Source organism: Schistocerca cancellata, chromosome 2 (genome assembly GCF_023864275.1).
Source record: "Schistocerca cancellata isolate TAMUIC-IGC-003103 chromosome 2, iqSchCanc2.1, whole genome shotgun sequence".
NCBI lineage: Eukaryota > Metazoa > Arthropoda > Insecta > Orthoptera > Acrididae > Schistocerca > Schistocerca cancellata.
This window is the reverse complement of record NC_064627.1, coordinates 829,310,106-829,333,293: the sequence shown is the minus strand read 5'-3', so window position 1 is coordinate 829,333,293 and position 23,188 is coordinate 829,310,106. Positions and strand designations below refer to the sequence as shown.

The following is a 23,188-nucleotide window of genomic DNA, read 5'->3' as shown; positions in this document are numbered from 1 at the left end:
TGATGCAGCTCCCCATGCTACTCTATCCTGTGCAAGCTGCTTCATCTCCCAGTGCCTACTGCAACCTACATCCTTCTGAATCTGTTTAGTGTATTCATCTCTTGGTCTCCCTCTACAACTCTGACCCTCCACGCTGCCCTCCAATACTAAATTGGTGATCCCCCTGATGCCTCAGAATATGCCCTACCTACCAATCCCTTCTTCTAGTCAAGTTGTGCCACAAGCTCCTCTTCTCCCCAATTCTATTCAGTACCTCCTCATTAGTTATGTGATCTACCCATCTAATCTTCAGCATTCTTCTGTAGCACCACATTTCGAAAGCTTCTATTCTCTTCTTGTCTAAACTATTTATCGTCCATGTTTCACTTCCATACGTGGCTACACTCCATACAAATACTTTCAGAAATGACTTCCTGACACTTAAACCTATACCCGATGTTAACAAATTTCTCTTCTTCAGAAATGCTTTCCTTGCCATTGCCAGTCTACATTTTATATCCTCTCTGCTTCGACCATCATCAGTTATTTTGCTCCCCAAATAGCAAAACTCTTTTACTACTTTAAGTGTCTCGTTTCCTAATCTAATTCCCTCAGCTTCACCTGACTTAATTCGACTACATTCCATTATCTTCGTTTTGCTTTTGTTGATGTTCATCTTATATCTTCCTTTCAAGACACTGTCCATTCCGTTCAGCTGCTCTTCCAGGTCCTTTACTGTCTCTGATAGAATTACAATGTCATCGGCAAACCTCAATGGTTTTTATTTCTTCTCCATGGATTTTAATACCTACTCCGAACTTTTATTTTGTTTCCTTTATTGCTTGCTCAATATACAGATTGAATAGCATCGGGGATAGGCTACAAGCCTGTCTCACTCCCTTCCCAACCACTGCTTCCCTTTCATGTCCCCCGACACTTATAACTGCCATCTGGTTTCTGTACAAATTGTAAATAGCCTTTCGCTCCCTGTATTTTACCCCTGCCACCTTTAGAATTTGAAAGAGTATTCCAGTCAACATTGTCAAAAGCTTTCTCGAAGTCTACAAATGCTAGAAACGTAAGTTTGTCATTCCTTAATCTATCTTCTAAGATAAGTCGTAGAGTCAGTATTGCCTGACGTTTTCCAACATTTATACGGAATCCATACTGATCTTCGCCGAGGTTGGCTTCTATCAGTTTTTCCATTCGTTTGTAAAGAATTCGCGTTAGAATTTTGTGGCTGTGACTTATTAAACTGATTGTTCGGTAATTTTCACATCTGTCAACACCTGCTTTCTTTGGAATTGGAATTATTTTATTCTTCTTGAAGTCTGAGGGTATTTCACCTGTCTCATACATCTTGCTCACCAGATGGTAGAGTTTTTTCAGGACTGGCTCTCCCAAGGCTGTCAGTAGTTCTAATGGAATTTTGTCTACTCCGGGGGCCTTGTTTCGGCTTAGGTCTTTCAGTGCTCTGTCAAACTCTTCATGCAGTATCATATCTCCCATTTCATCTTCATCTACATCCTCTTCCATTTCCATAATATTGTCCTCAAGTACATCGCCCTTGTATAGACCCTCTATATACTGCTTCACCTTTCTGCTTTCCCTTCTTTGCTTAGAACTGGTTTTCCATCTGAGCTCTTGATATTCATGCAAGTGGTTCTCTTTTCTCCGAAGGTCTCTTTAATTTACCTGTAGGCAGTATCTATCTTACCCCTAGTGAGATAAGCCTCTACATCCTTACATTTGTCCTCTAGCCATGCCTGCTTAGCCATTTTGCACTTCCTGTCAATCTCATTTTTGAGACATTTGTATTCCTTTTTGCCTGCTCCATTTACTGCATTTTTATATTTTCTCCTTTCATCAATTAAATTCAATATTTCTTCTGTTACCCAAGGGTTTCAACTAGCCCCCGTCTTTTTACCTATTTGATCCTCTGCTGCCTTCACTATTTCATTCCTCAAAGCTACCAATTCTTCTTCTACTGTATTTCTTTCCCCCATTCCTGTCAATTCTTCCCTTATGCTCTCCCTGAAACACTGTACAACCTCTGGTTCTTTCAGTTTATCCAGGTCCCATCTCCTTAAATTCCCACCTTTTTGCAGTTTCTTCAGTTTTAATCTACAGTTCATAACCAATACATTGTGGTCAGAGTCCACATCTGCTCCTGGAAATGTCTTACAATTTAAAATCTGGTTCCTAAATCTCTGTCTTACCATTATATAATCTATCTGATACCTTTTAGTATCTCCAGGGTTCTTCCATGTATACAACCTTCTTTAATGATTCTTGAACCAAGTATTAGCTATGATTAAGTTATGCTCTGCGCAAAATTCTTCCAGGCGGCTTCCTCTTTCATTTCCATATTCACCTACTATGTCTCTTTCTCTCCCTTTTCCTACTCTCGAATTTCAGTCACCCATTTTAAGACTACCACATCATATGTAAAATCTGTTACGACAACTAGTTTCAATGTGTGCTGATCATTATTTGGTCGATAAGAACAGTACAACAGCACTTGTGTTTATGACAATAACCTCATGACACCCAGGTTATGACTAAGCATCACAATAATAGTGATTTGATATCACACAGACAACACACGGTCATATCAACAGCATGTATGCAAGTCCTAAGCTAATGGCTCCAAATGATAGTTACACAGCAGAACATTCATTGCCAATATCTGTCCCATACTTCTGCATGTTTCTCAATTATTACATAGATACTATGAAGATACTCTTTTTGGGAAATGGTATTATAATAAAGCTGATGAGTTCACAGTTATCAGTACAGATGAAAAATAATTATCATAGTGAAGAAAATGGCTGTGACAGTGCTGTTCTTTAACATTTCCAAAGCACTGTCTAGACAAAATTTGGAGGATGATATAGTGTTAAGTTCACTTTTTATGCAGGGAAGACCAAGGGAGTAATTAGCACCAATCACACATGCATACAACTCGGTCAATGAAGTAAATACAGGGTTATTCCAAATGACTGTCAGAGTTTAGTGCTTTTCTTTTGAGGCAGTGAAAAATCTACAATTATTACTGTTGCAGCAATGGATAGATAAACTTTCTAAGCTTTACTCTGCATTAACTGCAGTTGCCTCAGATACCATCAAGTGGCAATTACAGCAGTATTTACAAAATGGCAACCACTGGTCAGAAGAAAGCATTTGTGCTCTCAACTTCTTGTTACTATGGTCCAGTGTCACTTTTGAACAGAGGGCACTGTTCATTGATCTGTCTTTTTCAGCTGTCATACACACATTTTATCTTTCATAAGTAATTTATAGGTTGCCACAGGCAATGTGTTACGCTATATTAATTGTTGACCGTAAATTCACCATAAAAAATAAGCGTCGGACCTATACTCTTCATATATTTTCTTTTAATAATTTTACATGGGTAACTACATACATCTTTTAATGTATCACCATTGGTTTCTATGATAGTCATCAATTTTAATAAGTCTGCTACATGCATTTTATCTAATATGCTTTTATCAGATGTTTTTGCATAAATGATGACTACATATAAACAAGCCCACAGTAGCAACATCTAGGGAGGGTGTAGGCAAACAGGTTTCTGGAAGCTACTGTACCTCAGTAGGTAGTTGGCAATCACTATGTGGACGATGTGGCCTATTCTACACCATATTTTAAATCTATGTGACGATGCTATGCTGATTATATTATGACCATATCACTTTAGGACATGGTGTAAAAAAGGTATGTTATACCATAATTTATCTGTACATTTCCCTGGTGTATGACAGTATATTGTGATACATATTGCTGTTGTATGTTAAAAGGCATACTGCTCACTAGATTATATACTTATATATTGTAGACCTGAAGATAGTCATTACAGACTGAAACTGGTCATTGTCTAAAGAATTCATTTCCGATCAGAGACTGGAATAAAAAAGCACTTTTGAACAATATGTCAAGGACCCTCCTTCCAACACTTCTACTCGCACATGGTAAGCTGACTTTATTGGGTAGAAGTTGTTTATGTAAAGGGTAATGCTGTTGACATTCCACTGTGCATCAAAAGCAGTAGTGAATGATCAAATTACATTATATTTTCACAAACTGATTATTCAACACTATTTGTTTAACTACATCAATTGCACAGTGGAATGAACCTCATCAACCATTTAAAATAGCCCTGTATGTCCAGAGCTTCTCTGTAAAACATTAAAAGTTGTACGAAAAAGTAAACTGCACAAATATTGACCCAATACGGTAAAAGTTTAATCTCTCGGCCAACAGGGAAGGGGTCTGTGGCGGCAGACTGTACGACGCGCTCGGCTCCAGCGGCGACTCACCCTCCTCGACGTTGGAGTCGAGCTGCGTGACCTTGACGGCGAGACGGTCGATGCGCGCCTGGAGGCTGGCGCAGCGCGCCGCGATGCCGTGGGCGTCGCGCGCGAGCTCCCCGAAGATGTCTTCCGCGTGCCGGCTGAGGCTGGACAGCTGGCGCACCAGGTTGGCGAGCGTGCCGTTGGTGGCCGCCTCGAGCTCCGAGGGCAGCGGGAAGTCCTCGGGGATGGTGCCGCGCGACACCAGCACCGGCTCCACCACGCGCTTCGGCAGCGGCATCCCGCGCCCTCGCCCTCACCACGCCGCCGCCACCTGCGGGCGCAAACCGCCACATTCACTACCGCCACACACTCTCCAAAACTACACACTACAAAACTAGTGTGGCAAACCACCTCACACGGCACCGCATCGCATCGCGCCGAGAGCACCGCAACACATGCATCACCAGAAGTTAAAGGATCTTCAAAATCTACGAATACGACACTCCATCACCGTGCGCAGTAAATCGTGGTGAGAGAACTAAGTACATGACGCACGTGGCACATCAGTACGTGTCCACTGTGTGCGAGGATCTGAGCAGGGAGGGAAGGAGTGGGAAGGCAATTTCCTTTAGTTTTCGCGGAGAATGACGGAACAGTTTTCAGAGTAAACGAAAAATGGCTCTGGAAACTCTAGTACATATCCTCAACATCAGTGGTTCCCAACTCTTCTGAGATCATTGCCCCCGAGCTCTATGAGATATTAGCTACTAACACGCCTCCTAACCCTTCATCAACATTAGAGTCTAAAACTTCAGAATGAAAAAGTTTCTCTGAACACTTAAATTCTTAAAATGACTAAAGATAAACGATATTTAGTGTTATTAAACAATGAACTTACGAGTGAATGGAACAACTGGTACTGCTTATTTCTAACAATCTCATTTATAGAATGATGAAGCCATTTTCAGAGCATCGCGAGTGATACCCTCAATTCTTCCCAGAAAAGAGAGCTCACTATCCTCATTGAGGGTAGACTTATCACAAAACATGTTTCTTAGTCACCACTCCGCCTTGCTTCAACCAACCACGCACTTCTCTTTAAAATCAATCTGACAAATTCTGAAGACTTTACTTCGGCCTACTGTTTGTAAATCACTACATAGTAGGACTGCTTACTTATCTGTCTGAAGTTTGTGGACTTATGGCTGCCAAGCTTTGTGTTGCGACGACGACAATAATAATAATAAGTCACGCTTGATCAAGGTCCGCCTCACTTTTCATTTTTGACCAGACATAACGTCTGAGAAAAGAAATAAATAATAATAATAATAATAATAATAATAATAATAATAATAGTGCAGTGTAGGTCCAATAGCAGTGTAATTGCAACTGTGTTGTGCTGTCAATTCGTTTACTGTTGCGAAGTGAGTAATGAAGTTATTTCTTGTCTACTGTGGGAAATACAACCAATAGAACGCATTTATATGAAATATTTAAGCATAGGTGATGTATATGTCTCAATTTTACTGTCACAAATTGTCATACTGTACAAAGTATGTCTACAGTGGCTGAATATGCGAGGAAGACCAAGAGAAGTCTACTAGTATCTAACATAGGCCTTAATTTGAGGACGAAATTTCTGAACATATATGTTTGGAGCACAGCACGGTATGGTAGTGAAACACTGACTGTGGGAAAAACAGAAGAGAATCGAAGCGTTTGAGATGTGGTGTTACAGAAAAATTTTGAAAATTAGGTGGAGTGATAAGGTAAGAAATGAGGTGGTTCTGCACAGAAACGAAGAGGAAAGGAAGGAATATGCGGAAAACACGGACAAGAAGAAGGGACGTGATGATAGGGCATCTGCTAAGACATCAAGGAATGACAGTCTGTCGACTGTACAGCAACCCGTTTGCCCTTTGAATCATCCATCTTCGTGGTCTCCTGTCAACCACCGTCCGAGTCCAGACGGATCCACACTGGGAAGTCGCCACTTCTCAGGGAAGAAGTGGCTCAGATCTTTGGCGGTTGAGGAGCACAACATGGGAACTGAAAAATTGGTCCCACGTTACAGTAAGTGCCTTGACGACTATGGCGGCGTAATTTAAAAAAAATGTCTAACATACTGTTACTCTGTAAATGAAGTGTGTTATATCTTCTGTTTTTATTTAGTTATGCCAAAACGTTCTTTACTTTCTGGGTAACCCTCATAGTATTCTTCACATGAACAAACGACTGTCAGGTATTAAAAGAAGCGGTGAATGACAAAAATCCTCAGACGGACTTAAGAGAACTCCGAGCCTTTGGATTTGTAGTACGACACTTCTTATCCACTTTAGCTGGTGAGCCACTGTTACTATATTTTAAGTTGTAGACACTTTTTTTCAGATTTACAGCTTCGTTTTAATTTAATCACTACTATTGCGTGCGTGACGTATTAGAAAGTATTCCCTACTTAACTAAGCTGGAAATAGAAACTGCGGACTGCTTAAGCTTCTATTCGGGCTTCTAACACACCGTTTCCCATAGCTTCGCACTCTTAATTGAAGCGACGCATTCCGACCAATCCAGCCAATCAATGATCACTTAACTCGCACCGATATCTCATTCTTTTGACCTCTGTACTTATCCATCTTTAAAATGATTCAAACACTCCCGTCAGGACTTTTTTTTAGTTTCTGTAGTTGTCCACCGAAAAAACGTTCGCCAATTTAGGCGCAGGAGGTTGGTAGCCCTGAGTATCGCTATAACAATACTTATTTAACTCAATCTGTTCAAGCGTCAGTAATAAGCTACTGTGCAAAGAGGAGTATTCCGAAGTCTTAGTCTATCAACCATTGTTACAACAGAAATATTATCAAGCACGTCGTGGAACTAAATTAGCTGGGTTGTGAAGAATACTAAGCAGACTGTTCTGTTTATACGAAAGCTAACCACAGACTGTCTAACGACATTCTAAGGTTTGCATCCGAATCTTTAAGTCCACTTGCGCTGGTCCACTTAGGACTCATTTGCTGTTGCCGAGTCTCGTTCAACGGTCTGTCTACGTATTCTGGGAATGTAAGAATTTGTGCACTGTAGGAATGATGTAGGTGAAAACTTTTCAGTGTGAAATAATTGTAAATAAAAAGTAGAATGTTTGGTTTTAGATAAAAATTGTGCGCCACTTTCCTTTACAATAAACTAAAATATTTTTCTACACTACCACTCTCACAACCACATCGCAATAATGACAGCTGCAATAATTATGAAACTGTGTACACTGTATGACCAATGAATTACGACAAATTGCATTAATTGAATATGTGCTGTTTACTTCTGCATGGCAGTTTAGCGACGTGGCGGCTTTCAGTGGAATTTCTGCAGTACTAATCAAGGACATATGGCCAACAACCGGTGATGTCTATCGTCGCTCTCTGTTGAAATTATGCTGAGGTACTGCTGAAAACAGCAATCTGATAGTCAATTTCATAGCGTCACAGAAATTTGGAGACTAAGGCTATGACTTCCACGGTCCTCCAATTTTTATTGCACATGTTGGAGAGTCGGCGACTTGTGCCGCCATCTTGAATAATCAGCACACGACAAATAAAGAAAAATGTTGGAATTTTAGAACAATTACGTCATAACAGCGGCTGACTTTCGTCCATTTTTCCATTCGTATCGAAGTCTGCATTACCGTCGTGCTACGTCGTACATCTCTAGGCTGCCCTCCTAAATCTTTGACCCTTGGATCCATACTTCACTGTGTTGACGCAGGGCCTCCTCAGCATATAAATATTCACAGAATGATGCGAGGGACGTGAGTCAGACTCGCAGATACATCGAGCCTACTAATGATGCAGTTGCGTGCTCACTGAGGTAAGCTACTCTAATGCTACGAGCGCCGTAAGATGAGGTAATGGGCGCGAACTGCAATGGTTCCTACAATTATGTGATATATATGGCCACAAGTGGTTTTTTCCTGCGTGCCCAGGTAGCACTAAACTGTCAACTCTATGATATATCCTAAGCTTCATGAGCTTCTGTGACTTGAGACTCGCACAGATCCCCACATGATAGTATAGGAGTAAGCCTAGCACTCTCCTTAGATAGGCAATTTATTATCGACTACTAGCACGCGTCATGATAGTAGCGTTGCCAGGAGCTGGATAGGATGAGTGTTTGAAACAGTACCTGTTACAGAGTGTTAAAGTTTTTTCCACCGAAACCAGAGTCCTTAAAGCGAGACGCTATCAGGACTAATCTACAAACGAACTGTGATCGACAGTGTCCAGACACCCTAATGTAATGTGGAACTGACCACTATATACCCCAAGATGCGAACCCGCCAGTTTAAAAGGAGGCTGCGAGCACTGTGTTGTCAATAGACAGGCAGTTAACAGCAGAATGCGTCGATTAGGAGAGCTTAGTAACTTTGAATACGTGGGCTATTCACTGGGTGTCAAGTGAGTGACAAGTCCGGGGGACATTTCAACCCTTCTAAAAGAGCTCAAGTTGACTGGTGATGAAGTGATGTGGTAATGTGAAGGTACAACCGCAGCCAAACCAAGACCTGGCAGACCTCATGTACTGATGGACAGGGACCGTCAAGCATTGCGGAGGGTATTTGTGGGCAAAAAAAAAAAAAAAACACGGATGAAATCAGGAATCATTCTTGACATCCAAAGTGCCACCAGCGGTCCAGCTAGCAGAATGACTGTGCGTAAGGAGTAAAAAAAATTGGGATATAATAGTCGAGCAGCTCCTCATTAGCCACACATTTATGTTGCACGACGTTTGTAGTAAAGCACAACATGTGAGGCGATGTGTTGGTGGATAATATTCCTGTAATTAAATGGTCGGCCCAGAGCCCCATCTGAACCCAATGGAACGCTTTTGGGATGAATTAGAACGTCGACTTCGCTCCAGACCCAGTGTCCAACATCACTGTCTTCTCTGGTTTCCCCTCCTGAGGGAGAATCGGCTGCTATTACTCGACAGACATCTCACTGAAAGTATCACCAGCAGAGATAAAACCGTCTAAAAGGTGAAGGATGGATGAGAGATGAGCGTTAACACACTCCACAGCTTCACGAATGACTAAGCAGAGTCTGCTTTACCGCGACATACATTTCCTGTGCGACAAATGGCCAAAGATTGGCTGGTCTAACGTATAACACGAAGAAAGGAGTTCATTTCGCTTGTTGCAGGTTTGCTGACAAGGCGTAATGTAAGGTTTACCAAAGATGTCAAAATGGTATATTGCTTCTGTCTTCAGTAGACAAGTTACGGAAAATATGTAGCATTTTTTTGTCCAGCCACATACGGGGCGTAGAATAAATGATTAGGCGTTCCGTATAACTTTGTCTTATAAATCTGTACGTTGCGTGGCCGTAGGTACATAGGGGGCCCTCTACTTTCTCCTCTGGCTACTCCATTCGCAGACTGATTACAGGAAGTACCTTTCCGCATAGTTCGCGTTTCACTAACTTCACAATCAGTGGAATTACCCGAGGGAACAAAGTTTCTTGCGTCATCTTGGACTGCGCACCGCCTGAATTCTCTCTGCCACGCACAACTGCTTTCCTAAACAGTCGTAAAGTTTATGTGACACATTCGAGCTGAGCAAACACGCTCAGCGACATATTAACACAGCTCTTCTCTGCATCATCTCTGTTTTCTGCAAATTCAACGAAGTAAGGCTCCCAACATTGCCGGATAGGTCCATTCTTATTTAAAGACCTCAGCTGACCAGTGTTCTCAAAACTCCATGCTAGGCGTGTGTGAATCTAATCGTGCGCGTCATGTTCCGCAGCAACAGAGTAGTAAGACGCTTGTAAGAGGTTCTGACGGTCGCACAGAAGCACTACTCAGAAGGCTTTCAGAAGCCGTTAACGAGGAGAGACTCTCAATGAGCGTGAACGAACACGAACACACACACACACACACACACACACACACACACACACACACACACACACACACACACACACACGTCATCTCCTGGCTATTCTGTCTCACTGGCACATCAGCAGAGCGCGGAAAGCGCAGAAAGAATAATGCACGCCTTCTATTTAATTCACGAGATCGTTGCCAAGGTGAGAGTACACGAGTTATATAAAATTTCTAGGATACAACAATGGTGCTCAGATAGCAAGATGCTTTGCGCTTTTAAACACGTAAAAGTTGCAATCAAGTTTGTAGTCATAGCACTGCTGTGGTTGTCACTCTTATCGTCATTTATGATGCTGTCGAATTCATGCACCTCACTGTTGGAGTATTTCATACGACTTAGGACATGCTATCTTAATTACTTGACTCAAGTTTTTGCATTCCTTTCTTCCATTGTCCAACGAGCATGAGAGTGCCTGATAGTGTTTGAGGTATGTTCATCTTTTTTATACAGTCTCACTGTTCCCATTCTTCTTAATTGTTATTCGTTAAGCGTGCAGTCCAATAACTTATCTTCAGGAAATTCCCAGAGGAACAAAATATGAAAGATTCTATGTTTTGTTGTTGTTCTTTATTTCCTGGCGGCAGTATTTCGCTACCACAGCTTCAATGCGGGAGATATTTTTTTACAATGATGTACAAAAATCCCAATATCAAGGAGGAGTAGTGCGAGATAAACGAGAGGTGGTAGGCATATTTCTACGCCTGAAGCATGATGGCTATTCAAAGTTCGATTCAGTCGAAGAAGAGTAGCACTAGTAGCGCCACTATAAAGAAGCAAATCAGGTTTGCTTTAAATATACGCTGTAATGGTTGTAAGCGTTAGCTACCTTCCAGATTGGACGTGGTAAGTTTAAGGTAGTCAAGAATGCCTTTAAGACGACGAAGACGCCATTGTCGACACCTTACTGGGTTTGAACGAGGTCGTGTAACAGGGCTAAGAGAAGTTGACGTTCCTTCCGCAATAATCTGGCAAGAATGTAGTCATTGCACATGATTGGTGGCAGCGGTGGTCACGAGAAGGTCCGGTTGCAAGAAGACCGGGCCCCGGAAGGCAGGGTAGAGATCTGTTGTGGTTTCTGTTGTAAGCTGGTTCTGCCTCCGTGCCAGTGATGGCCGTGTATTGTTAGGAGGAGGCTAACTGAGGGCCTGCATCCAACTTGTCTGTGTGCTAAACTCAGTGGACCTACACCTGGTGTTATGATCTCAGGAGCGATTTCGTTTGACAGCAGAACCACTCTCGTGGTTATCTCAAAAAACCTGACTGTAAATTTGTACGTCAATAGTATGATTCGACCTGTTATGCTGCCATTCATGAACAGCATTCCTGTGGATGTTTTCCAACAGGATAACGCTCGCTTACATACCGCTGTTTTAACCCAATATGCTCTACAGAGTACCTTGGTCTGCTCGATCACGAGAACTGTCTCCAATCAAGCATGTATAGGACGTCATCGAATGACAACTCCAACGTCATCCCCAACCAGCATTAACCCATCCCTCTAATGACCAAGTGCTACAGGCATCCCACTGACACCCGGCACATGTGGGACAATGCATGCACGTCTGCATGCTTGCACTCAACATTCTGACGGTTAAACCGGTCATTAGTGTACCAGCATTTTACGTTTACAATGGCTTTTCCCGCGGTTACATTAACCTGTGATCTTGCAACCTCAATCATCGAAGTATGTGACCTAGACTAATGTACTTCCTAACTTCAAATACTTTACGTTTATTATTTCTTGATGCTGGGATTTTTTCCCTCGTGTACTAAAGAATTTAGCTGTGTACGTGGCGGGGTGATGGAGAGAGAGAGAGAGAGAGAGAGAGAGAGAGAGAGAGAGAGAGAGAGAGAGAGAAGGGAGGGTGGGCGGGGTTGGTGTCTTAAAAATCGTTCAGAAGACGGGTGTCAGTGCACTAGGAGTGCGATCAGCCATGCGCCGCAGCACACACAGGGCAGAGACAGAGCGAGCATTGACGCTTTTTCTGCTTCCATTTCCGGTGTTTTTACGCAGCAGCGCCGCAGCTCCAGCGGCTGTACTGCTTAGCGCTCATCGTGACATCATCGTCACTGCTTGCTGGCACTACCCAGAGGCACAGGCCGACCCCTCAGCCCACGCAAGTGCTTTTCATCTCTGCATTCAGCCACCCACTTAGGCCAGTTTCACACTTTACGGTTTCTGCCCTACGGCGACCTGCCCTGTGCCGTTCTTGCTGCTGACTTTTCACACTTTCCGGCTATGTAACGGATCCAGTAGCTAGATACCGACTGTTGTAAAAACATACTTATCACAAGAACAAGGAAACTATTTTTTCCTTTCGCACGATTTTTCCCGCGGTAAAGTTTCTCTCACTATTTTGAAACTACTATTCCCTGAAAATACACGATGATTTTCCTTTTTACACGTGACAATACAACGTCTTAGTTCTGCTATCAGAGACTATGTTAAATTTTACTATTAGTCAAGCACGTGCACTTTATTCACAAATGCTCTATTGAAAATGTGAGATTGTGTGTAACTCATCGTACTGTGCGTTTCAGACCACACATTACAGAAAAAGTTTTTAAAGTTCGAATGACACTTTTACCTGTCTACATTAGTAAGGGCATGCGATGCAAAAGCGTTAGTTATTCGTGTTATCACGTCAGCTATGGAATAACTGTTGGCTTCTCTCTCCACAGCCGTTCTGTTTGTTGGTGACGGTCGCAGCCGAGAGCACAACGAAGATGGACCGCAGGCGTTTACTTGCTTCGTGCAGTCACTGTCGACGACAACAGTGTCAGAGAATCCAAAGGGTTCATCCCATTAATGAAAAAATGAGAATCGTTCGAAATTTCAGCTCTTGTTCCAAGATAGGAGTAACAACCACAATTAAAGTTATTTGCTAGCTATTATAGATTTCGACGATATGCACGGTCGATTGAAGAAACATTTACAAAACTTGGCATGAAAAGCTGTGCGTAGCAGAGTTTAGCTCTTTCGCCAAGTTGTGTGAACACTTCCACCGCCTCAAACATGTCTGCGACGCTACAGACCGCCGTAGGTTGGCTGTCCTTGCAGCTGCAAGGCACGGCGGCATACGGTCGTCGGATAGCTGCAGCTGTGTGTGTTCCGGTCACTTGCCATACCGTGTGAAATCCCTCACTTAATACCGTGGACTGTCGAAAAGCCTGCGCTTTGAGGTATGGTGGAAACCGTAGCGTGTGCAACAGGCTAACAGTTCAGTAGGCGCGCGTTTGGTACGATCTCTGGTGTTGAGTTCTGCAAACGCAGTTTCATACCACTACATCAGCCTGAAATGTAATTACATTCGAGCCTTACATAGTAATCGGTATTAGTGGTGAGATTTCCTGGCATATTAAAACTGTGTGCCGGACCGGGATTCGAGGCCACGACATCTGCCTTTCGCTGGCAAGACCTCTATCAAGATTTTTTTTCCGAAACTTTATTTAACGAAATGATTGATGTATGAACTGTTGTGCACAATGCAACATATAACATTAAGTATGGATAATTGTGGGAATATATCTTTTTGTTTATTTCATCGAGGTTTGGGCGTGTAAAATGTCATCAACTTTTTAAGTATATCCACTGGTGATGAACTTTCAGACTTTTGGACATATCTTAAAACTTCCCAAATTAACCTTTATTTATTTTTTTTTTTCCTTTTCTTTCTAGTCTATTTCAGTGAGTTACATTTTTGTTACATAATGGAACGTCTTAAGTAATCTGCCTACTTTTCTGTATATTTTTTGGTTTTCATTAGGTTGTGATGCTGGGTAGTGAGATATACCCAGAAATCATCTTTGCGTTTATTTTCTTCTGTCTAATCTACCCGAGCACGACTCGAGATCCGTCCACACAGCTTCACTTACGCCAATATCAGTGGTGTTGCAGAGCAGTCTTGAAACTAGACAGAGTACCTATCAAGATCAAATCACAATCTGCAAGTGAATTAGTTCCATTTCCACCATATTTTAGCACAGACACCTTGAAAAAAAGGTAGTGTACCTTACGATTCCACTAGACGCCGCGAGCTCATCTTCTTAGCTACTGAGGACGCCAGAGCCAATTTTCGGTATCCGGATAAGAGGATTTCAGTCATCTTAAATGGGCTGTCGCCGGAACTATGTTGGCTTAAAGCAGGCGTTGGCAACCTCTGGTGACTCGCCTGGCAGTTCACATACTATTTAAGCTGGCAGTGAACGAAAGAACGGCGAGTCGCAAGCAAGTTCGATCTCCCATGGGCGGGTCGGCCGCATCCCAGCTGTGACTCCTGCAATGTTGGAACGTGAGAACACACACACTGACAGACACCTCGCTGATCAACTGAACGTCTCTGTTGGTAGTGCTAACACACTCTTCCAAGAATTGGGGTATTCAAAGGTGTGTGCGTGCTGCCTGGGTTCCTCGCCGCGTAGCAGAAGACCGTAAAGAACAACGAAGGACCATCTGGGCGGAATTACGTGGCTGATAATTTTTTGTCGAACTTCGTCACAGGTAATGAAACAAGGATTCTTCACTTCGAACCAGAAACAAAATGGCAACCTGTAGAGTGACGTCACAGCAGCTCTCCTCCGAAGGAAAAACCTGTAAAGACGAAGCGCCGGTTTTCTATGATTCTGAAAGCGTTATGTTCCATGGTCTCTCACATAGTGCAACGCTCAACTCTAAACGACTTCAGAGTGTTCGTCGCCATAAAAATGCAAACTAACTTCTCCATGGCAACGCAACACCTCACACAAATTTGCACATCCGAGAACAGCTCACCAAACTTCATTAGACTGTTCTTCCTCATCCTACAGCCTGGATCTTTCACATTCCGACTTTCAACAGTTTGGCCCAATGAAGGATGCACTCTGTGGGCAGCAGTATGTGGATGATGGGGAGATTATCGATGCAGCAAGAAGTTTGCTCCAACGTTGACCATTAGAGTGGTACCATGCGGGCATACAGGCCCTCACAGTAATGTGGCGGAAGGCTGTCGCATTGAACGGAGATTACGTTGAAAAATAGGGTTTCGTAGCCAATATAGTAGGGGATAATATAGTGTATTGGAATCCTCAATAAAACCAACACGCTTTCAGAAAAAGCGTTTGCACTACTTGTTCATCGCCCCTCGTATCTTTACTTACGACGTTTTACAACAGCTGTCAACAATTTCCGCTGCAAAATCCTGCAACGCCGTTTGTAAAGAAACAATGTTCACGACAAGTAAATAATGCAGACCTTCGAAAATGAGATCTAGACATCTTCAAACGCCAGCATGGAAAAATTAACGTCTCTGAAATCAACTGGTTGCAGCCAATTCTTTATCTGATAACTTCAACAGTTACTGTGTTCTAAAACGTCCGTAACAGACAAGACTTGTTTACCTAATGTTAACACAAGGAAGAACACAAGAGCAAACTACGGCAATGAAACGCGCAATCCCAGTCGACAAATAATGGGAGTAACTTTGCGAATTTCTCCTACGTTCAGAATTTAAACACATTTTGGAAAACACTTGCAGGAAGCAGTTCTTGGAGTAGATAGCCAATGGAATTACGACCATGAAGCAAACTGGTTGAAAGGTCTGGATATTAAAACCAATTTCATGAATCTGCTCGAAGTTCACAAAATCGCAGCCCTCACAAGTAAAGGCCCTGTGATGCGGAGGTGGTGGTTAAGCTTGTTTAATGTGTATAGTCAGTAATAAATGATCCTCAATGATCAATGAAGTAGGTCTGCCAACAGGGAAAGCTCTTTAGTACGTTCCCGCGCGTGGGCATGGAATTAGGCTTAGTCTTCCAATTTTCTAGGTAAGTGTTGCAGTTTTGACGAGCGCGTACATTCTCCGTGAGAAGATGCTGCATAGCAGGGCCTCGAGCAGATAGCTACTACCAAGAGATTGTGTTTCATAAAAGTGACGGACGTGGCAAAAGTTAATCGCAGCCGATAAACTGCTTTTGTTTCTGTCGACACGACTATGAAATGTTATCCGTTTTGTCGTTGTGATGATTATCGGCGTAAGTCGCTAGACACAAGTTGGAATCAGTACACTGAAGTGACGAAAGTCATGGGATACTTCCTAATATCGTGTCTGACCTTTTGTCCGGCGTAGTGCAGCATCTCGACGTGGCAAGGACTCAAAAAGTCGCTGGAAGTCCCCTACAAAAATACTGAGCCATGCTGCCTTTACAGCCATCCGTAACTGCAGAAGTGTCGCCGGCTCAAGATTTTGTGCTAGGACTGAACTCTCGAGTAAGTCACATACATGCTCGATGGAATTTATGTCGTATGATCTGGATGCCCAAATCATTCGCTCGAATTGTAAAGAATGTTCAAGCCTATCGCGGACAGTTGTGGCCTGGTGACATGGCACATGGCCATCCATGAGAGTTCTATCATTCTTTGGGAACATCAAGTCCATGAACGGCTGCAAATGGTCTCCAAGTAGCCGAACATAACCATTTTCAGTCAATGAGCGTTTCAGTTAGACCAGGGGACTGTCCATTCCATGTAAACACAGTCCACACTGTTGTGGAGCCATCACCAGCTTGCAAATGGCCACAACTAAGTTTACGGCTTCATGGCTTCTCCGCCACACTCTAACCCTACCATCAACTCTTATCAATCCGACTATGGCGTGGTTTTCCAGTCCAGCGTCCAACCGATATGGACACGAGCCCGCGAGACACGCAGCAACGACATCGTGCTGTAAGCAAAGGCACTTGCGTCGGTCGTCTGCTGCCACAGCGCGTTAAACGCCAAATTTCGCTGCACTGTTCTAACAGATACGTTCGTCGTACGTCCCAAACTGATTTCTGCGTTTATTTCACGTAATGTTGCTTGTCTGTTGCCACTGTCAACTCAACGCAAACGCCACTGCTCTCGGTCATTAAGTGAAGGCCATCGCCCACTGCGTTGTCCATGATGAGAGGTAATGCCTGAAATTTGGCATTCACGCCACACACTTGACACTGTGTTCTCGGAATACTTAATTCCCTAACAATCTTCGTAACGGATTGTCCCATGCGTTTAGTTACAAATAACATTCCCATAGCCTGTTAATTCTCATCGTGAATCGAGTGTTTGGATCTGGGAGTGATTCTGAAAGCAGTTAGATCACTACGGGGCACTTAGCAATGGTGCAAAGCAGTGACGTTTTTAAACCGGTCTCGTGGGTCAGGGCGAGCTAGGCGACTCTTCTTTAGACTGGTAGCAATGTTTATCAACCTGTGTCCGCCCAAAAACGTTTCAGAGTAAATATGCAGAGGAATATCTTGCGTAATTTGTCCTGCAAGCCGCACATCGTAAGGAGTGCGTCATTCCAGCCGTGGCCGCGATTCATACTACGTGCCGCTCCAAGGGAGAGACGACGGGAACGTTTAAGTAGGACCCCCTAGGCTGGAAAATAGCACATGCAGTGTCACCTGAAAATAACAGAAGCAGGATCCATCCACAAAGCTACCGTCCCACACAACATCTACTTCTAGCAGAAATCGTACGATTATACTCAAGAGTTTACACGTAGTTCCCCCCTAGAAACTAAAAACTTTCACCATGAAAATCAGGATGTATTCTGAAAGCATCTATTATGCTACACTCATTTCGCCCTCTTTAAGAGCAAGTTTACTGAGGAAAGTTTAACAAGCTGTTTTTGTTTGGTTATGCACTAAATTAGAGAGAAAAATTTTCTAAATCCCTGCAGCCTCGCGTTACTCTAGCACACAGAAATATCAACACGAACCAGCCGCCAAGCGTAAATATTTCGACATTGTTAATCGGTCACCAAGAGTGTAGCGCGAGCGAGCTCAGCGGAAAAGTGTAAGACAAGTGCAGACCAACTTGCCTCCGTTATTCTGGTACCATTATCTATGAAGCACTGTGGAGGAGGGAACGACACCTCTTAGGGGTTTGACGAAGCAGTTATGACACTGAAACAAACTGATTATGCCAGTACAGCAAAACTGGTGATCGCTGGAGACTCGTAACGGTCGAGATCGATTCAGTCATTACAAATGAAGACATACAGCAAAGCCACTACCGACGTCATAAATACTCCACGCCGCTAGTTTAGGGTCAGTCGATAGGTAGGACAGATGACGATCATGTCGTTCGCACTCTATTCTCTATTATATCGTAACGTCCTGTGCGAGATTGTTAGTAATGGTCATACTGTTACTGCCCAATGGTATGGTCGCCGATCTATAGCCACGGATGACTACGAACTGACATGTAGAAATGAAACCACTACTGATGGGTAATCCACGAGTCTATCAACGCCGTTCCGGTTCAGAGCACCAACTGCTCTGAAACTTCTACGTTCTTCGGGTCATACTGCCTATCAAACCAGTAGGCCAGGATCAGCATTCAACACGACATCCGACATTGGGGTCAACACGAATAAGGAGCTGAGAGGAACTGTGTACTCTCAGTATAGCGTGAGAACCAAACACATAGGTGCCTTGGTTACGGCATCTTGCAGCAGACAGACCAATCAAGGGGAGGCGCCTGCGAGCCGATGGGTGGGCAACCTGCCACACTGCAAGTCACCAGCCTGCACTCTGTGCTGACGCAGCAAACTCCGGCTGCCCTTAGTCTGCCTGGCTATCTAGATTCATCAGATTCCATTCCGGCTTACCAGCCACCATGCAAGACATGGCGACAAGCTGTATCCGGGGAAATAAAATAATATTTTTTTACTGCGCCTAACAACGTCACACAGGTTTCTCGGCCTCCATCCTTACAAAACAGTAAGGGTTTCGAGCCCTGGACTGTGTGACCCGAGTTTGTTAATTACTTGAACAAACAAAATTGTAAGAACTGAAAAGAAGAAAAAATTGTTTTTATAAAAAGTATTCATAATTGTTTACCTTATCTAGCCATCATGATTTCGGTTTTCATTCTCTTCCCAAAATAATCCAGGTTAATGGTTGAATGGTGTTGCTGATACACCATGGCCGACACATTCTTCTTCCCATTCCCACAGTTCAGTTTTTAAAGTAAATCTTAACAATAATATTAAAGCTTATTAATCTTTTTGTAAGTTCTGGATACATAATTGTTTCATTACCTAGTGTCACGGGCAAAGGGGTCGAGTTGAATAAAATTAGATAAATGAAACTTAATAAATGGATCTGAAAAGTCCCCAAAAACTGCAGACAAACCAAGATTAATAGTAATTGTGGTTGGAAAAGTCTGCACTGATAGATTCATCGACAGGCCTAAGAAAGGAGTATTGTTTCGCGATCATGCGTATAGATGACTAAGTAAAACCAGCAATATTAACCTTCTGAAAACTAATTTTTTAAGACACACCTGACAAAACTGAGAAATTCTAGAAATTTTAAATGTGTTGTGGTAATTGTAAATTTATCACACATATGGTCTCAGACCTACATGCGATATATTTACAGGAATTATTAAATGTTACGTGCACGTGTATCAAGAGTGAAGTGATGAAATATGAGCAGCTCAGTTCTGGGAGGGAATACCATTCATTATTCTAAGCTCATGACAGAAATTTAATGCAACAGTGCAGAAGTTCGGTAACCTTCAATGGGTAGAAGGAATTCTCAGGAATTCGCATTAACAGCTGAGGTGCAAGTATGACAATGTCAGAGGCTGGATTACTCGTTACTATACAGAGTCATATCTATTTGAAAAAACATGGCCTAGCTAGTGGTGATCCGTTGAAAGGAAGTAGGGCAATCATATGACTAATATAGTGCGCTTTTCTTTAGCCGTTACTTTCATTGCATATGGCTACATAACAAAGACTTTAACTCTTCTCTCGACGTGTACTTAATACAAGCAGCCAACTCTACCGAACTAATCATTTTCGAGCAGTATTTACACGGTGGTGACAAAAAGTATGAGATACCTCCCAATATGGTGTCTGATCTCCTTTCGCCCAGCGTTGTGCTGCAACTCAACGTGCCATGGACGCAACAAGCCGTCGAAGTCCTCTTGCAGAAATACTGAGACATGCTGCCTCTACAGTTGTCCGTAATTGCGGAAGTGTTGGCGGTGCAATATTGTGCACGAACTGACCCTTCAATTATGTCCCATAAATGTTCGATGGGATTCGTGTTGGGCGATCTGGGTGACCATATCATTCGCTCTGTTTGTCCAGAACGTTCTTCAAACCAACTGCGAACAACTGTGGCCGGATGATATGGCCCACTGTTATCCATAAAATTCCATCCTTCTTTGGGAACAGGCGTCCATGAATGGCAGCAAATGGTCCAAGAGGGTCAGTTGGACCAGAGGACCCAACCCATTCCATCTAAAAGCAGCCCACACTATCATGGAGCCACCACCAGCTTGCGAAGTGCCTTTTTGACAACCTGGGTCCATGGTTTCGCGGCGTCTGCGCCACTCTCGAATCCCACCATCAGCTCTTACCAACTGAAATCGGGGCTCATCTGACGATGCCATCGTTTTCCAGTCTAGGGTCCAACCGATATGGTCATGAGCCCAATTGCGAGTACAATTAGACTTCAACTGAATGATAAATGAAAATTTGTGTAGTACCGGGTACCGAAACCGCTTTTCCCACTTTGCGTGTGCGATCGCATTAACAACTTTGGCTATCTGAGCACGTCTCGCTGGCCGACCCAAACACCCTCATGTTATATACTACGTCCACCTCCTGCCTAGACATGCGGAGACAATAATAAATGTGTCTCCCTGTTCGGGAATCACACCATGTGTAACAGTGCAGGATGTGTTCACACGCTGACGTACGGGTGTTTGGGGTGGAAGTGAAGCGTGCTCCGATTGCGTAACTAGTAGTGATGGGCTAAACTGCGATTTTCCGATATCAGTGATTTCTGTGAATGCTACTTTTCAGTATCTGTTATTCGCAACTGTGATTTGTCGCAGTTAAGGAACCTAGGTCGCGTATCCCTCCGCGACTCCCGCGACTTACCACCATATGAAAAAGCTACATCTGTCCACACAGAAAATTGCATCTCAACAAACCTGTCATTGGTAAGTATGTTTTACGTTTGTTCTTCCGTTGGCTTTAATTTTGTATTAAAGAAACAACTGTGAAAATATTAATAGTGTAATTAATATGTAAGTAGCCATACAGTACCGTAATAGTTCGTGTTTAGAAAATGAATTCTAACATTGTTATGTTCTCAGGTACTCTAACTACATTTCAGTTACTCAGTAAAGTGATAACTCAAAATATCATTGTCAGCAGATCTGGAGAAATTGCCACTGCATCTTTAGACCGTTTTCGTCAGACGAGAGGTTAGTTCCTAAGTGTTTCGATGGACTTAATTACTTACGTGAGATCGTTCTTGCAAATGTGAAATGTACCCCATTGAGTGGCTTTCATTACAGCAAATATTAGCAATCTACTCTGTCAATTATATTGCTTGTAATTAGTGACAGAAAAAATTGTTTAATAATCCTTGTGATTTTGCAGACACAGTTCTGGTTGCTGTACGTATCTATCCACATCAAGGCTGTTGGGAGAGACTCGTGAAGATTCAAGAGAGCTCTTAGAGGATTTGCAGTTTAAAAGTGACATTATTGCGAAATAAGTGTGCAGATGAGTGATTAAACTGTGTTTTATTGAAGTAGTTGTGCGATTTTAAAGGAATAATAAATGTTAAATACAGTGAGTGAATAATGAAATCTCATTTTCCACATGTTAAGCCGTCCTATACCCGTAATTTTCCGCCACATATTTATTGGTAAACACTTGTTGGAGAGTGACATGCCGCCCCCCCCCCCCCCCCCTCTTTCTCCAAAATCTTGGTGTGACACTGACCTGTAACATATCCCGAAGTCTACAATATGCATTTTGAGGCTGTTGATACGAAAGTGGGAAGTACAGATCTTACAGTTAAATCAGGATTAGCTTAAGTGAATTACTTGAAAGTAACACAGGAAAAGCTTACTTATGTAGGTGGTAGTAGTGTCGGCAAAAAGTTCTTGTGTGTGAAGTTGCCATGTAGAACACCAGGTGTAAAACTTTTCTCCCGAGTCTTGAACTGTGTCGGAACAAAAGTGAGGCATTCATATGACACAATAATACTGTTTTTATTTCACTACACTTATACATGTGTCTGAGTTCTGCTGTGTTAACATTGCAAAGTCCTGTAGGCATGTGGAGTATTAACCAAAACTTTCATATTGGAAGCACAATCAAACACATTTGTTACGTTACTTGATATTTTCAGGAGAAAAAGGCAATGTTGCTTCTTATTAATATAATACATTCAGAGTCACAGCTGTGTTTTTTTGTTTTTTTTTGTGGTTTTAGGGCGCACAACTGCAATGGTCATTAGCGCCCTGGCAACGTTAAGAATGCACCGCGAGGCACAAGTTTAAAACAACAACTAAAAGGGAAAACACGATAAAAGACAGACTGACAGGCATAGGATTAAAAAACAGCATCATCAAATGTCCTTAGTGAGGTTGGTCAAATTGATAAAACGAAGAACACGAGCAACTGCTCGTGGGTCATCCGCTAAAATGGCATCGAAAGTACTTGGCAGGTTAAGATCTAGACGCAGTGTGTTAAAATCTGGACAGGACATTAAAATGTGTCGAACCGTCAGCAAGTGCCCACATGGGCACAGCTGTGTTTGACCAACCATAACTGATGCTGAATGTGCATGTCGTCATATAATATGAAGGGCTTATTCCAATAGTGGTACAAGTCCATTACCTCCACTTTTCTGTCTATAATGCTTCTGAAATTAATGATCCAAACAAACATAAATAAAGGTTCATCTCTAGCAAGAAGCCATATGCTTGAATATTTCTGGTATCTCAACTGCAGATTTTTCAGCACTCATTTAACTTTACGACTTTGTATCTCAAAATGAACAAAAATGGACTTGTACCACTATTGAATTAAGCCCTTCATATGCACACACAGCACATCGATCTCGCGAGGCACAATGCTCTCATAACGAAGTACGTACGTCGGTCAATAGATGGCAC

The 23,188-nt window shown here is 42.7% G+C and overlaps 1 protein-coding gene across 3 annotated transcripts in view; it reads right to left on the bottom strand.

The window, feature by feature from the left end:
- The window catches only part of LOC126162718 (wiskott-Aldrich syndrome protein family member 3), a 262,291-nt gene that overhangs the window by 44,786 nt on the left and 194,317 nt on the right, over positions 1 to 23,188 (bottom strand). For all 3 annotated transcript variants that reach the window (XM_049919378.1, XM_049919377.1, XM_049919379.1), the window contains exon 3: positions 4,320 to 4,626. In XM_049919378.1, coding sequence (XP_049775335.1) covers positions 4,320 to 4,593 — 274 coding nt within the window. In that variant the 5' untranslated portion in view covers positions 4,594 to 4,626. The remainder of the gene's footprint in view (positions 1 to 4,319; positions 4,627 to 23,188) is intronic.